The sequence below is a fragment of the Leishmania panamensis genome (assembly GCF_000755165.1).
Source record: "Leishmania panamensis strain MHOM/PA/94/PSC-1 chromosome 33 sequence".
NCBI lineage: Eukaryota > Euglenozoa > Kinetoplastea > Trypanosomatida > Trypanosomatidae > Leishmania > Leishmania panamensis.
Window position 1 is genome coordinate 1,333,121 of NC_025880.1, and position 13,844 is coordinate 1,346,964.

General features: G+C 58.1%; 2 protein-coding genes and 1 pseudogene across 2 annotated transcripts, besides 1 other annotated feature; all 3 read left to right on the forward strand.

The window, feature by feature from the left end:
- Positions 1–378: 378 nt before the first annotated feature.
- On the forward strand, positions 379–4,689 carry LPMP_333160 (ABC transporter family-like protein; the record flags this gene model as incomplete). The annotated part of the gene is made up of 1 exon (XM_010704104.1): positions 379–4,689. One exon carries the CDS (start codon positions 379–381, stop codon positions 4,687–4,689), a length of 4,311 nt encoding a protein of 1,436 aa, XP_010702406.1.
- Positions 4,690–5,533: 844 nt separating this feature from the next.
- On the forward strand, positions 5,534–7,576 carry TDBP1 (tyrosyl-DNA phosphodiesterase, putative; the record flags this gene model as incomplete). The annotated part of the gene is made up of 1 exon (XM_010704105.1): positions 5,534–7,576. The coding sequence occupies one exon, from the start codon at positions 5,534–5,536 to the stop codon at positions 7,574–7,576; it is 2,043 nt and encodes a 680-aa protein (XP_010702407.1).
- Positions 7,577–9,361: 1,785 nt separating this feature from the next.
- Positions 9,362–9,922: a repeat region.
- Positions 9,923–11,063: 1,141 nt separating this feature from the next.
- Positions 11,064–12,803, forward strand: LPMP_333180 (annotated as a pseudogene).
- The last annotated feature ends 1,041 nt before the right edge of the window (positions 12,804–13,844 follow it).

The window sequence follows — 13,844 nt, forward strand, 5'->3', positions numbered from 1 at the left end:
CGTGGAACTCTCTCCCACCCCCAAGACGCTTGTCGCCATGCGATGGGGAGGACTCCACGCGTTGTTGTCACGCCATGGAATGTGGCACACTTGCGAAGGATCTCTGGAATGAGTGCAATCTGGAGACGCTTTGCAGGAGTACAGCGCTGCTGATCCTTCCTGTGTGAAGCGCCCCCCCGCATCGCTGGCCTCAAGAGCGGGTAAAATCGATACTCTGCTGCCCACTCCTATAGACACGCATCAGCTGTTCCTCTCGCTGCTCGCTTACTCTCTCCCCCTTTTTCCATTATTTGCCGACTATCGCACGCGCACACTGCATGAGCGCACAATTTCGTGCAAGCACCGAGTAGGCGCACGCCCTTTGCAGCTGCTATATGCATGTCGTGCAAATTACTGGTGTATTTGTCGCCGCTCCCTGCCCTGCAAGTGCTCATCAGTGCCATCACATGTCTCTCGTCAACATGCGCTGCCTCTCTTCGTGAATTGCTGTGGCTGCCGCAGCTACGCAAGGGAGTTCCACTGAGTGCCAGTGTTGTGGTGCTTACTCTTGTCGTTACAGGATTGCGACTGAGCAAATCCCTGTACTTTGGGAATGGCGTGTACCTGCGCCACCGGGCCATCTTCCTTGAAAAAATTCGCGCGATTGTGCTGCGGTGGGAGGCGAGTTGCGTGACGGAGGTGGCGACCTGTTGCGCCGATGTAGACGGCCAAGCCACTGTCGTGCTCGCCCGCTACGTAGGATGGCGAGCGGCCAACAAGATTTGCGCGTGGTGGGCAGAGGAAGTGGCAGCAGATGTTTCATCATCGCAGGCACCGGTAGCATCGTCGGTATCGTTTTCTGGAATTGTACCGTCTGTGGCCTTCTCCGAAGATATGCCGCTGGAGGAAATGCTCGAGCTCGCCTATATGGCCGACGCCGTTCTGCGACTTGGCGAGGACCGCAGGTGGCTAGAACGGCTAGTGACGATCCTTCAATACATCCTACTCCGCCGCGTCTCTCTGATGGAGGAGACGCAGCTGTACCGACGCCTGCGCGCGCGGGCCCTTTTTCCATGCCACCCTGCGACACGGAGGCGCAGGGGCGGTGTCTGGGGGGATCGGGATATGCAATGCCGCACGTGGGCTGCCGCGTGGCGATTGCACCACCATCCTACCTGGTTGGCACCACACTCCGGCGGCACCCAGTTTCTCTGCCTACCACTCAGCTACTTCCCAGTGGAGGCCGTGCTGCCGTACGTTGCATGCGAGACCTGGCTCAACGACCGTCTGGTGAGAACAATGCTGCCGCGATGGGAGCGGTTGTGCGTGCGCTTGTTGCGGCAGACGCACAACTCCACATCATCTGTACAGGGTCTCAATAACGGTGCGAGAACGGAGAGAATGTCAAGCAAGGTGCACTACTGGTTTCTACGCTACACCGCCCCACTCCTGCGTACCAGTGTCGAGCAGCAGCGTGACGCCGCCCGCCGCTTCTGCATGGAGGAGCTGAGCACCGCTGCCGGTTACGACAACACCACTGTGAGTAACACTCCCCGCAGTTCTCTTGCGTTCGTGTGGCGGTGTCTTATAGACTCCTGCACGTGCTCCGTATCAACACTATTAACAGGATCGACTGCAGAGGGCAGCGCCGTGCCGAGCGCGGAATCAACCAAGCTTGTGCGCCGCGTGGTGATTCTTCGTGCCGTCTCTCAGGCCGCCGTCTTCACCTTGCAGATCTGCTACCCTCGCCTCTCCGTTCGATATGTCACTGAGGTAGCAGTCGCTGGTGTCTGCGCGCAGGGAGAGCGCAGCGCTCTATCTACAGAGATCACCACCACCAACGAAGCGGTAGCGTCGCCTGTAGACACGCTGCTGAGCTCTATGGCTGCTGATATGGGATGGGCACTGGTAGCCGGGGCAGCGGAGGTACTGCTGTCGCGCTTCACAGATGTCACCGGGAACCAGTTGTCGATGCTGCTTGCCGATGCCGCTACGCGACGACTCCAACAAGAGCTGCTTTGTGTCGACGAAGCCTTCTACTGTCGGTGGCTCCGCACCGCGCCTGGTGAGGCAGGCGGTATGGGAGACACCGGTTTGACTGCGGCGCCCGGTATGCGGATGTCTCCCGTTGGCATGCGGCCAGCGCGCCCGCTCATCACAGCCGAAGATGTCCTCGCCGTGGGACGGCGTGGTGGTGAGCGTGTGATCGCCTTGCACGACGCTGTGGTGAAGCGGTCGCTTCGGTATGCTGCACTTATCGGGCGCGTAGCTGTTACACGCGAGTGGCGGCCGCTACTCGGTGCGGCTGTTGCGGCGTGGGTGGATGTACCGGCGCTGCTCTCCTTATTCTCTGTGGCGGTGGGCTATTCGACTCCCTCCGACGTCGCGCGCTTGCTCTCGCGGAGGGAGGAGAGTCTGCCAACCAGGAGCCCTGTCGGTCTGCGGCTGCTGTTGGAGCTCCTTGTGGATGAGGAGAGTGCCACAACAATACCGTCCGCCACACGGCAGAGACGCCTGCCGCGACTGCGGCACCCATACTTGGCGCTCATCGCGTGTTCGAGTGTTTGGACGTTTGAGCACCTCTTAGGGGAGGCAAAACGGAGTGTGTCGAGCCTCTACGCCCATGTGTGCCAACTCAAGGCCGTGTACGCGGCCGTTGGTGTATATCAGTATTCGGTCACATCGGTGGGAGGCGACACAAGGGCAGCAGACGCCATTGCCGCTATGCAGGAGGATGTACGCTGCGTGCTCTACTACAGCGTCTACCAGATGGAGCGCATGTGCAAGGAACGGTATGGCAGTGACGCCGGTGCAGCTTCGTCGCTGCTCCACCCGCTTCTGGACCCTGAGGAGACGGCACTGCTCCAGCATCCAAGCGCGCTTTCCTACCTCCCTGCCCACGTGGACTACTTTGATCTCTTCTCTCTGCCTTACCGCTTTGTTCTGCGGCAGCTGGGGCTGGAGATGGTCTTTGCCTACCGAACCGCAGTGGGCATGCAGCAGGAGTCGCGGCAAATGGCTGAGGAATGGTGGACACAGGCGCTTTTCCACAACGCCTTCAACCCCCTCACGTCGGCGCTGCAGGAGGCTGCTCAGCTCACCGCATCTTGTGCGACTGTGCTGCTGCTTTGTTCGCAGTTCGTCGACGGGATGTGGCTGATGTCTCCACTTCCGTTGCCTGTTCTTCTCCAGCAAGCGCGGGCCATGCAAACGTACCGCGATCTCCTGCGCAGTGGCGTGGCGGTGCAGCGCCTCGAGGACGGCGTAGCCCCACTGCAGCAGCTGTGTGAGTACCTGCCCCGCACCGTCGTGTCAGAGGCATCAACCCTGCGGCACTCCCCGTTGCAGGATGCGAACTGCTCCACTGAGAATCTCTCCGCGCTTCAGCAGCGCCGCCACCATTGGCGTCAGGTGTTGATGGTGAGTAGACCAGAACTGTGCTTTGACACCGACAGCCGCATCGTCGGAGGACTGCGTCTCCGTGGCGGTGTCAGCTGGCATCACGTGTACTTCGCTTACCCTCAGCTGTTTGTCGCCCCCAGAGTACCAGACCCAGGGCAGAAGAAGCCAAGCTGCAGCTGTAGCGTGCGACCCACCCTCGCCGATGCATGCTTTGCATGTCCGGCCGTTGGCATGACGGCCGTGGTTGGTCCAAGTGGTGCGGGTAAGAGCTCGCTCAATCTGCTGCTGCGGCGCCTCTACGACCCGGTTGCTGTAGTGGAGCTCACTCGCGGCGGTGGAATGGGGCGGTCGCATCCCGATGAACAGCTGGGCGTGTATGTTGATATGAACCGCATCGGTACCGCCGCTGACGCAGAGGATGTTCTTGTCGAGGTGCTGCGTCTCGCCCTCGTTGAAAGTGCATTGCCGCCGCCGTTCAACTACGAAGTGGCAGGGTTGCCGTCTCGTTTCAGTACAGCTGATAGGCATAGCGGCACGTCACAGTCCTCGCCGACGACCTCTGCTCCCCTGGTGCACTCTCGGCGCTACTGTCTCCGAGTGCAACCCGGCTATATCGCCCTTGATGGCATTCCATTAAACCTTTTCGCCGCTACGTACGTGCGTCAGTGGCTTGCCTGGCTGCCGCAGACGCCACATGTGCAACCACGCCAGAGCTTTCTGTCCAATGTGTGCGGCACGGCGATGCACGTCACGCTGCACGACGTACAAAAAGCCTTGCGCGTGTGTGATTGCGATGCCTTCATGGGGGAGAGACACCGCACTTTGCGAGACCTCGTTGGCCCCTTGAGCGGTGGTGAAGCTCAGCGGTTGGCACTGGCAAGGGTTGTGGCGGCCTTGCTGGCGCGTTCTCGTGTGGAGCTGCTACAGGGCATGCCATTGCACGACAGCGATGGCGGCACGGGAGTGGCAGCTGCTGCAGTAGGCGGATTGGTGCTTGACGAGCCGACGAATAAGCTGGATGCCATCAGTGAGCACCACCTCCTCGCCGCACTGGCAGCGTTGCAAGGGATAGACAGTAAGACTGATTCCGAGGCAGGGGCACGGTTGCCCCTTTTTATATGGATGATATCGCACCGCATGTCGTCGCTGAGGTCGGCGCAACACATGGTGGTTGTGGAGGACGGCCGAATCACCGCGAGTGGGCCCTCTGCAGAAGTAGTGAAAACAAATTTATTCGTCAAGACGCAGCTACGGCTACAACAGCTCACAGAGGCGTCGACGTCCACGTTAATCGACACAACTGACTAGTATGCAATGGGTGGGTGGTGTTGGTATTTTTTTTTATTTGGGGGGGGGGAGGTGCATTGCTCTCTCTGTCTCTCCGTGTTGGTGCAATAGTGGCAGCGTGATGGTGCTACTTACTCGCTTGTATGTGTCTTCGGCAGTACACTTTCAGCGCCTCGCTGCGTGCTCTTTGGTTGCCTCGCCATAGGCTTTCGTGTCACTCACACCTATGTGGCGTGGTGTGCCACTTCTGGTCTGCCTTTCCTTCTCTCCTCCGGCATGGCTTCACTGCCAACTCTGTTGGTTTCACGAACCGATTCATGCGTGGATTTGTTGTTTTGGGAGTAGCGGGGGAACTTTGTTTCCCTTCTTAGCCAATCATAGCCCGAATGCAACACGAATGCTGACATGAGGGAGTGAACGACACACATGAAAAAGGTGCTAGCGTGTTCGTTGCCATGGCGGCATGCATGGCTCTTTCTCGCAGCTCGTGCAGCCCTCCCCCAGCCGCCTCTGATTATTGGCACGGGAGGAGTAGAGCGGCGGGCGAGGGGAAGACCCACCGATCCAACCCCATGCACCTCCTTGGCATCTAGAGTGTCCCCTTCTCTACCTCATACCTACAGTGGCGGTAAGAGCACCTTCAGCGAGTGCCGAGCTGCACACACCCCGTTCTATTTGGTTCTCTTGTTTCACCCCCCGAGCCACTACTCCTTCCCCTCTTTCTCCCTGCCTGAGGATCCCTTGGCACAGGCGGTCCCCTCCTCGTCCCTCCTTTTTTTTTCTTGGTGGAATAGACGTCGCTGGCAACAGGCACACACAAGCTCTTGTACAGGCCCACCCTTCATCGCACCACATCCCTCGCCGTATGCTCATGAGTGGCGGTGGCTCTGCGCAGCATGCGGAAGCTAGCTTTCCATTTTGGACCAACGACGTAGACCCCTTCACATCCGTGCCACAGTGTGATGTGGCGCCATCGTGCTCCCTACTTCGCCTCCGCGACTTGTTCTGCTGCGATGTCGCCGACACTGACGAGTGTTGGCAGTACATTCTCCTCTCGAGCTACATGACTGACCTTCGATGGCTGCTGAGGACTGTGCCGGAGCTGTCCGCTGTGACAGGGAAGCTGGTGGTGCTAAGCGGCGAGAAAGGGACGGCGACGCTGCGCTGCACAACCAGCGAGCCTTTGCATTCGTATACAGCGACGTCGCCGCTGCTGGACCGGGTGAACCCTTTCGTGGCGGCATTGCGCGAACATGCGCAGACCACATCTGCCGTAGGCACCCCCCTTTCACACGAACGCCTTGCCGTTCTCGAACCGCCGCTGCCCATCGCCTTTGGGACGCACCACTCCAAAATGGCGCTTTGCGTCAACAGTCGTGGACTGCGCGTTTCCATCTTCACTGCCAACCTCCTCGAGCAAGACTGGTGCTGGAAGTCACAAGGTATTTACGTGCAGGACTTCCCGTGGAAGACGTCCGCGAAGAGCTCAAAGCACGACTCCCTGGATGCGACCGCGGGGACAGCCACCACTGGCTGCAGCAGCAGCAATTTCAGTGGTGTTTGCCCAAAGGGGATCGACTTTGCCGAGCATCTCCGTCATTACTTGATTCAGTGCGGCGTGAGTCTCGCCGCCGCTTTCACTTCACTGAAAGCAGCGGCATCATTGGCGGGCCCTCTCGGGATCTTCGAGACAGATTTCCTATCCCAGATCGACTTCTCCGCTGCAGCCGTGTGGCTTGTCAGCTCCGTCCCTGGCACACACGCGCACGGCGAGGTTAGTCCCGGCTACCGTGTTGGGTTGTGCCGACTGGCGGAGGTGCTGCGGCGCTCGCCGCTGACGATGGCCACAACGCCGGCGTCCGTTGACCTGATCTGGCAGTACAGCTCCCAGGGCTCGCTCAATTCAACCTTTCTGAACACGCTGCAAGCAGCCATGTGCGGAGAGGCAGTGACAGTGATTGAATCCGGCAACGCACCGCGTGGTGTGCGCGATGTGCTGGTGGTTTACCCGACAGAGGAGGAGGTGCGAAACAGCTGGGAGGGCTGGCGAGGCGGCGGGTCGCTTCCGCTGCGCGTGCAGTGCTGCCATGAGTTTGTGAACAACCGCTTGCATCGCTGGGGCAGCCGTGCTGAAGGTCACGCGGTAGAACATGGCCTTACACAGCCAGCCAAAGGTGTAGCAGCGCACGCTAGCCGTGAGGACGCCGTGGATGTAGATCAAGCGGACAGTGACCGAGACGAGGAGGCGACGGCATCACTAGTGGCCAGCTGCGCGGCCTATCGACAGTTTGCGCTGCCTCATATTAAGTCGTATGCCGCCGTCGCTCCAGACCGCACCTGTGTCCGCTGGTTTCTTCTGACGAGTGCCAATCTTTCCCAGGCGGCGTGGGGTAGCGTAAGTGGGAAAGTGAAGAAACGAGGCTTGTGCCAGCAACTTGTGCGGTCGTACGAGCTAGGCGTGCTCTACGACTCTCATTCTGCCGTTGATCCATCAGTGTGGTTCAGTGTGGTGGCCAAGTCGGGAATTCAACTGCCAACTGCGCGCAATTCTCGCCCGATGTTGTACGAGGTGCCGTTCGACATTGGCCCCCGTGGGGTCTGTCTGTACACCCCCTACAACCTCCTTTACCCGACCCCGTACGCTAGTACTGCCGCGCTGCGAGAGCAAAGGCGCGTATCTGACGAGGGTGAACAGGCGGTGGCATCAGTGGCCCTGGACTGTCGTGATGTGCCGTGGGTACTAGACATGCCCCATCGCGGTAAGGACGCCTACGGCCGCGAGGTTGAGGAGGCGTTTGAGAGTACTGTGCCGCCACCTTTATCGAAGTGGCATCCTTGTATGCATGCCATGACGACGGCATCTCTGCTCCGCGCCAAGGCTCCCTGTAAACGCACACGCGAGGCGTAGAGTTCGAGGAAACTGGCGCGCGCGTTCGTGTTTATGCTTGCGATGCATTGTTCGCTTGGCGCCGTTGAGGCTACCCATACGGACAGGAGTCGTCTTCCCCCCTACCCCCTGCGCCGTTGTCTTTCGCTTCACTACTCTGCAGCCACCCTCAGATGGAGAGTGAGAGAGGTGCTGCGGGGCATGCTAGCAGCGCAGCCACAGATGGCTAGCAAGACCGAGAGAAGAACGGTTCAGAGATGTAGATGCTGCATGAATGAATGACAGAGTGAAGTGTACGCGTCAAGCGAGCTTCGCGCCATGTGATCACACAGACACATACCTTCCCCCAGAGGATCGAATTGGTTAGTTTTTTCAGTGTGTTCTGTCTTCATCCTTCCACTGTGCCGCGCGCGCGCTAATGTGTGCCCTGTTTCTTCCTGTTTTCTTTTGTATTTGCTTCGCCGCATTCGCTCCCCCATCCCACGAACTCATCGCCTTTTTCCCTTTCTCCTCTCTCTCTTTCCCTCTCTTCACCTTTGCCTCACTACGACGCGAGTGTAGTGGCGGTGACGCTGCTTCACATGATTACCTGTGTGACCGCTCTTGATGTACCCTCACACGCATTGCACGTGCATTGGTGATGTATCCTTGCCACGAGAAGAAATAAGACAACGAGCTCTCTCCATCACCCTCTCTCTATCCTGCTTTGTATTTGCCTGGAGCCATTGAAGAGAGTCATTTGTTTTAACGCCCTTATTAAGGCTCACAGCGACTGTATTGGCTCACAGTCGCCACCCTTTGCGCTCTCTTGTTTGTGAGGTTGTCATCAAGGCAGACACAGACGAACTCACGCCCTCTGCAAGCCTCGCACCCAGTCAGTCGAACGCATGTGTGCTCACGCATACAAGCGTGAGATTCAAAAGAACGCAACCGCGTCCACATATGAGAGAGCAATAATCAAATATTCTGTCGACTCTCCTCCTCCGCATCTTGTGCGGACCCGTGAGACTGTCGGTGTGCGAGTGTGGCAGAAGTGGCGTTGCGGAGCTCACTTGCGCATTTTCTCTGTAAATATTTGTGACCATCTTTCTGATTTGCCTGCCCAACGTCAAACCCTTTCTGCATTCCCCTTCCTCATTTCTGAAAGGGCGCTTCCTCCCTCTCTTGAGCTACTCTCTCCGCACCCCAATATTCTTGGGTCATCTTACCCAATGGCGCTACTGTCTTCTACCCCCTCCCCCAAAGTAGCACTGGTGCACAGGTGTGCGTTTCTGTGCGTCCACGTAGATCGGCATTTCGTACTCAGCTGAAAATAAGTGCCAACAGTAGAGTTCCAAACAAGGAACCTTTTTCCCTCTCTACCGCTTCCCAAAGACACAGACACGAGCCAATGCGCCCTCGCACTCCTACTCACAGGCGCCATCTCTCCCTTTACAAAGCGGCACCGCAGTCCCCACCGTCAATGCCACCATCATTCACTAACCGTGCATCTTTTTCGCGTCTATTCCCTTCCCAGTCACTTTATGTTTGTTATTATGTCCTCAGTTCAAAATTGTGTTTCCAGTGTCTCCTCCTCTTCCTGCACTTTTCCTTCTTCCGCAGAGCCACTCGGCGTTGGTGAGCTGCGAGCTGCGTAGGTCTCAGTGGATCTGCCTGCGTGTGACTCAGCTCCCTCCCTCTCAACACATCTCTGCATCCATTCCTCTTCCCGTGCGTTTGTCGGCGCACTCGGCTGCGCTTTTTACCCCGGCGCTGCGTGTTTTCTTTGCCATTTTCCTCACTTGTTTGTCCCTCTGAATAGCGGCCGACACCTCAGCATCGTAGCGCAGCGTCCAGCACCCCCCCCTCCTCCCGCTCTGTGTGGGGAAGCCGAGCAGCCCCCCTCTCTTCCCGTCCTTCATCCCTGCCAATGGCGAGCCACTTCTGGTGCTGACAGGGTCGAGCGCCTACGACGTAGGGAGGACAGAGTGATGCATCGCTGCTGATGTCGGCCGTCAGATCGTGGGCGGCGTTGCGTCGGGGCAACCCGCGACAGTGAGCACGCGTGCGCCATCCACGTGATGGACAGGGTGGCAGCGTGGCTCGAATGTAGCTCACCCACCCTGCGGCGTCTACTGGGGCGGGACGCCTGGGCCACCCCGAGGGGGATGCGCCACGCGACGGCCGGCATAACGCGAGCGGTTGTGAGTCGGCCTGCGCGGCAGGATGTGTGACGAGATGGGGCAGAGGCCGTACCCCGATGACTGACTCGGCGCATTGCTGTGACGCGTCTCTGCCACTGCTTCGCACCACGCGAGTGGGCCTGTGACAGGGCCGGAGGTGGGGCAGGCCCGAACCGGTGTTTGGTCGCAGAATGGATACGCTGAAAGCAGTAATTCCGGTCGTTTCTCGTGACGTGTGCGTACGGGAGTTCACTTTCACCTCTCTCTCGGCGGCTCTGGCTGTGTTCACTCTTTTCCAGTATGTCATCGAGCCCTCCCTTCTTGTGTCTCGCTACTCCTCACCTGTTGCGCATCTGTCCTCATCTTCTTGTCTCTATTTTGGTGCTTCTTACTCTCTTCTTCCCCTATACGCGCGTTTGATTATATGGGCCTTTATTTGTCGCCACCACTTCTTTAGGTGCACCGAGGCTTGCGCAAGAACAACCACAAGGCGAGCCACTGACGAGGCCGTCGTGCCACTGCCACCTCCTTTCACGATGATACCCCACCAGCGTCCTCGATATTTTCACCTGTTACTGTGTGTCTGCGCACACAGTGAGGAACGTGCCTATGCCGCTGTCGTCTGAGTCCGCCATGATGAGGCTGAAGATCGTTTTCACAGGAAATGAGTAGTCTGACATCGTGCTGGGGCAGAGGGACACCATTCGCAGCGGCATTCCAGAGAGACACCGCCGAGGCTCTCGGCATCTCCTTTGACGACGTCTTTGACATCTCCCTTCTCGAGCACCCCTTCACTGCGCGCTGCTCGATGTGCCACGCCGCAAGTCTCTCCAACACGGATGTCAAGCGCGTCTTCAGTACCAGCCCTTATGCTAGAGTGTGGAGGCTCTACTTTGATTATAAACGAAGGGGGCAGGAGTCTGCCGACGCAACTCTCGGTTGATGCTGCTGCAACAGGATGGTCGAAACCAACGAACCCCAAGATAGACAGCAGAGACGTTGGTGCCGCATTCGCATTAAACAGTCCGTACTCGGTGGACCTCTGCAGCAGCCACTGAGCGCCTGTGCTGACGGAACACACACAGGTGAGATTGAACAAGCCGCTCAGTGGGACATCACGAGCGCCCTGAAAGAGCGGTTTTGGCGTCGGAGACGCGGGCACAGCCTGCGGCCTCCGCACACCTGACGTGACGATAGAGTCCGTGAAGAATGGGGCGGTCCTCACATACAGAATTCAACACGAGTACTCGTTTGAGCAGCGGCGGCGGAAGGCGTTGCTCGCCCGGTACACGTATCCACGTGTGTGGTCAAAGTACAGGCAGTTCAAGATCGAATCCGTCTTCGAGATGCGCCACCAGGTCATCCTGGACGGTGGTGAGTGGGAGAGGGTCTTGACGGCTGCCCTAGAGAAGGCCACGGAGGCATTCCGCGAGGATGTGGCCGCGATGCTACACCTCTCCGTGGACGCCGTGAAGCCACCGATGAACACCGGCGCGTTTCAGGTGGAGCTCATTGTCAAGCACGCGGCAAAACGTGTCTGTGGCTACCATCAAAGCAGAACTGGCGGAGTGCAAATTCGAGCGCACCTGGCTCGTGTAGGAGACAGTCACCGGAGGCAGCTCCTCTAGAACAGCCCCGCAGTAGTCGCAGAGCGCTCTGACTGATGTGCGTCGGAACGGGAATGCCGAACAGGGCCACGAGAGTGACGATGCCGAGCGCGCAGTGACCACTCGTCACCGCCTGCGTTTTCCTGGTGATGCCTGGGCAACTGTGATGAAGGTGCACGATGAAGATGCCGTGACGAGTGCACTCGTGCGGGACGTCCTTGACAATGCCATCAGTGTCAAGGATGGCGATGTCCGTGTGCAGCGCTTGGAGAAAGCAAGCCATTTGGCTGAGTTGGTCACCACCCACTCCGCTTCCCTCTCGCGGAAGGAGATTGTCAACGCCATGGGGTCGTTTGCTTTTCCGGAAATATGGGAGCTGTTCTTCCAGCAAGATGGAAAGTCTCTCGCCCCTCCACAGGCGCACCCTTCCGAGAACCCACGTGGAGGCTCTGCAATAATGATGACGACTATGCAAAACTGCTTTCACGGGCACAACTGTGGCGCTGTTCTTACAGGAGACGAGGAAAAACTGCGCAGCTGCATCCAGGAGGACGTCGTCACAAGGTTCAAGGTACCACCGAGCGCGATGCACAACGTTAAGCTCAGCATGGGCAGTCTGCTGGTGGTCTTCGACCTGCAGCACAGCTTCGCAGCAGAGTAGAAGACACTCGAGAAGGCACTTGTCAAGCGTCCCTTCAGAAAAACGTGGTTCCTGGACGAGCAGTACAATTCTACCCCCGAGGACGCGTCGCTCATCGCCACCATCTCCACTTTCCCGGCTCCGCCTGGCCGCCCGTGCTGGCGGCAAAATGGATCGTTCTGCACAGCGCCCTTGTCGCCGATGTAGCGGAGCAGCTCTCTGTTCAGGAGTCGCACGTGGCGGACGTGTTCTTCACCAGTGCTCTCAAGGTGATGTTCACTGTTTTTCACGCTCCGACACTCACGCGACACGCGGTCGATGTGCTGCTCAGTGAGGGCCACTTCACTCGTATGTGGGAGCTGTACATGGAGACGGAGTCACCGAGTTCAACACAGAAATGTGCTGTTTTGCTTTCCGCTGCTGCCGAGACCACGAGCTTCATGCATATTTCTCGCAGAGCTACTCTATTTATGGACTCGTGCGCCGCCGATGCACTGACAGGCCACCGTCGGGTGTGCCTTGAGAGAGCGGAGTGGGGTGCGGTCACTAGCGACAGCAAGGAGCAGCTGCGGAAGGCTTTCGTGGCTGACGTTGAGGCTGCAGTCGGCGTATCGGGAGATGCCGTGCAGTCGGTAACGTTCCACCTGGGTACCCTGGCCATCGACTGCGCGGTGGTCCATGCGCCGACTCTTGACCGCAAAGAGATGGACAGTCAGCTCAAGGTCTTCAAGTATCCTCGTACCTGCGCCGTGTACCTCGGCTCCACGGCGAAAAAGGCGCAAGAGTCAGCTGCGCACACCACCGCGCATCATCACGTGAGGCTGGAAGGGGACGAGTAGGGCACGCTGATTGCAGAGAAGTACAGCGAATTTGAGACGGCCTTCGTGAACGACGTGGCGGCGTCGCTGGGGTTGCCAAAGGAGGTCATTACGAACGTATCATGTCGCTTGGGGGGCTTACTGGTTGATATGGGCATTCGTCACCCAAGGGAGTGGTGACGACAGGCGATGATTCGACAACTAGCGTCCTTCCCGTACACGTAGACGTGAACCCTGTATCAGTCAGTAAAACTCCGATTAACGCCCACACAGGTGGCAGAACATCGCGTCCTCATTGAAGGGGGCCATTGGCCCACTGTCCTTGAAGATCAGGCGACTGATCTAAACCGAGCTTTCAAGTAGGACGTTTGCGTAACCGTGCTGCTGCCGGTGTCAGCTGTGAAAGACCCCCTGTTCAGTCTATGCAGTTTCGTCGCTGAATTATCCCCTACACACGAGGTAGAGCATCGCGTGTATGGCAAGAAGTTTGCACGGTGTCTCTTCAGTCGAACGTGGGCCTTCTACGAACCTCCACACGATTGGTACAATGCTTCGCCAGCGAGCACAGTCACCACAGCACATTACGTGGAGCTTGTGGGGTACAACAAAGCAACCTTCATGCAATACACAGAACCTGCCCTGACAGAGACACTACAGCCTGATGTGCGCACGCCTGCAAAATGCTACTTGCTAAACTCACTTGCGTTATCTTCAACAATACTCAGTTCTCCATGCAATTCAACATCGAGTACGCCAACATCACCACATCAGATCACATTCGCAGAGCTCTCAGAACAGTCCCTTATACGAACCTGCGGCGTCACTGCTTACCCACGCTCGATGAACATACACAACAAGTAAGCCAAGCTGCTATAGAGAAGGAACTCCCTCACACCCTCACAAACTCCCTCCACAAATAACACGTGAGTCATCTGGAAAACCAAGTACTCGTTTACAACAAGCAGCCACCCACACTTAACCGCCAAAAAAGCAGCCGGCTGTGCTGCGGCGGGAGGGGACGCCGGAGGTGGCGACCATGGCTGCGCACGAGGCACGGGTGCC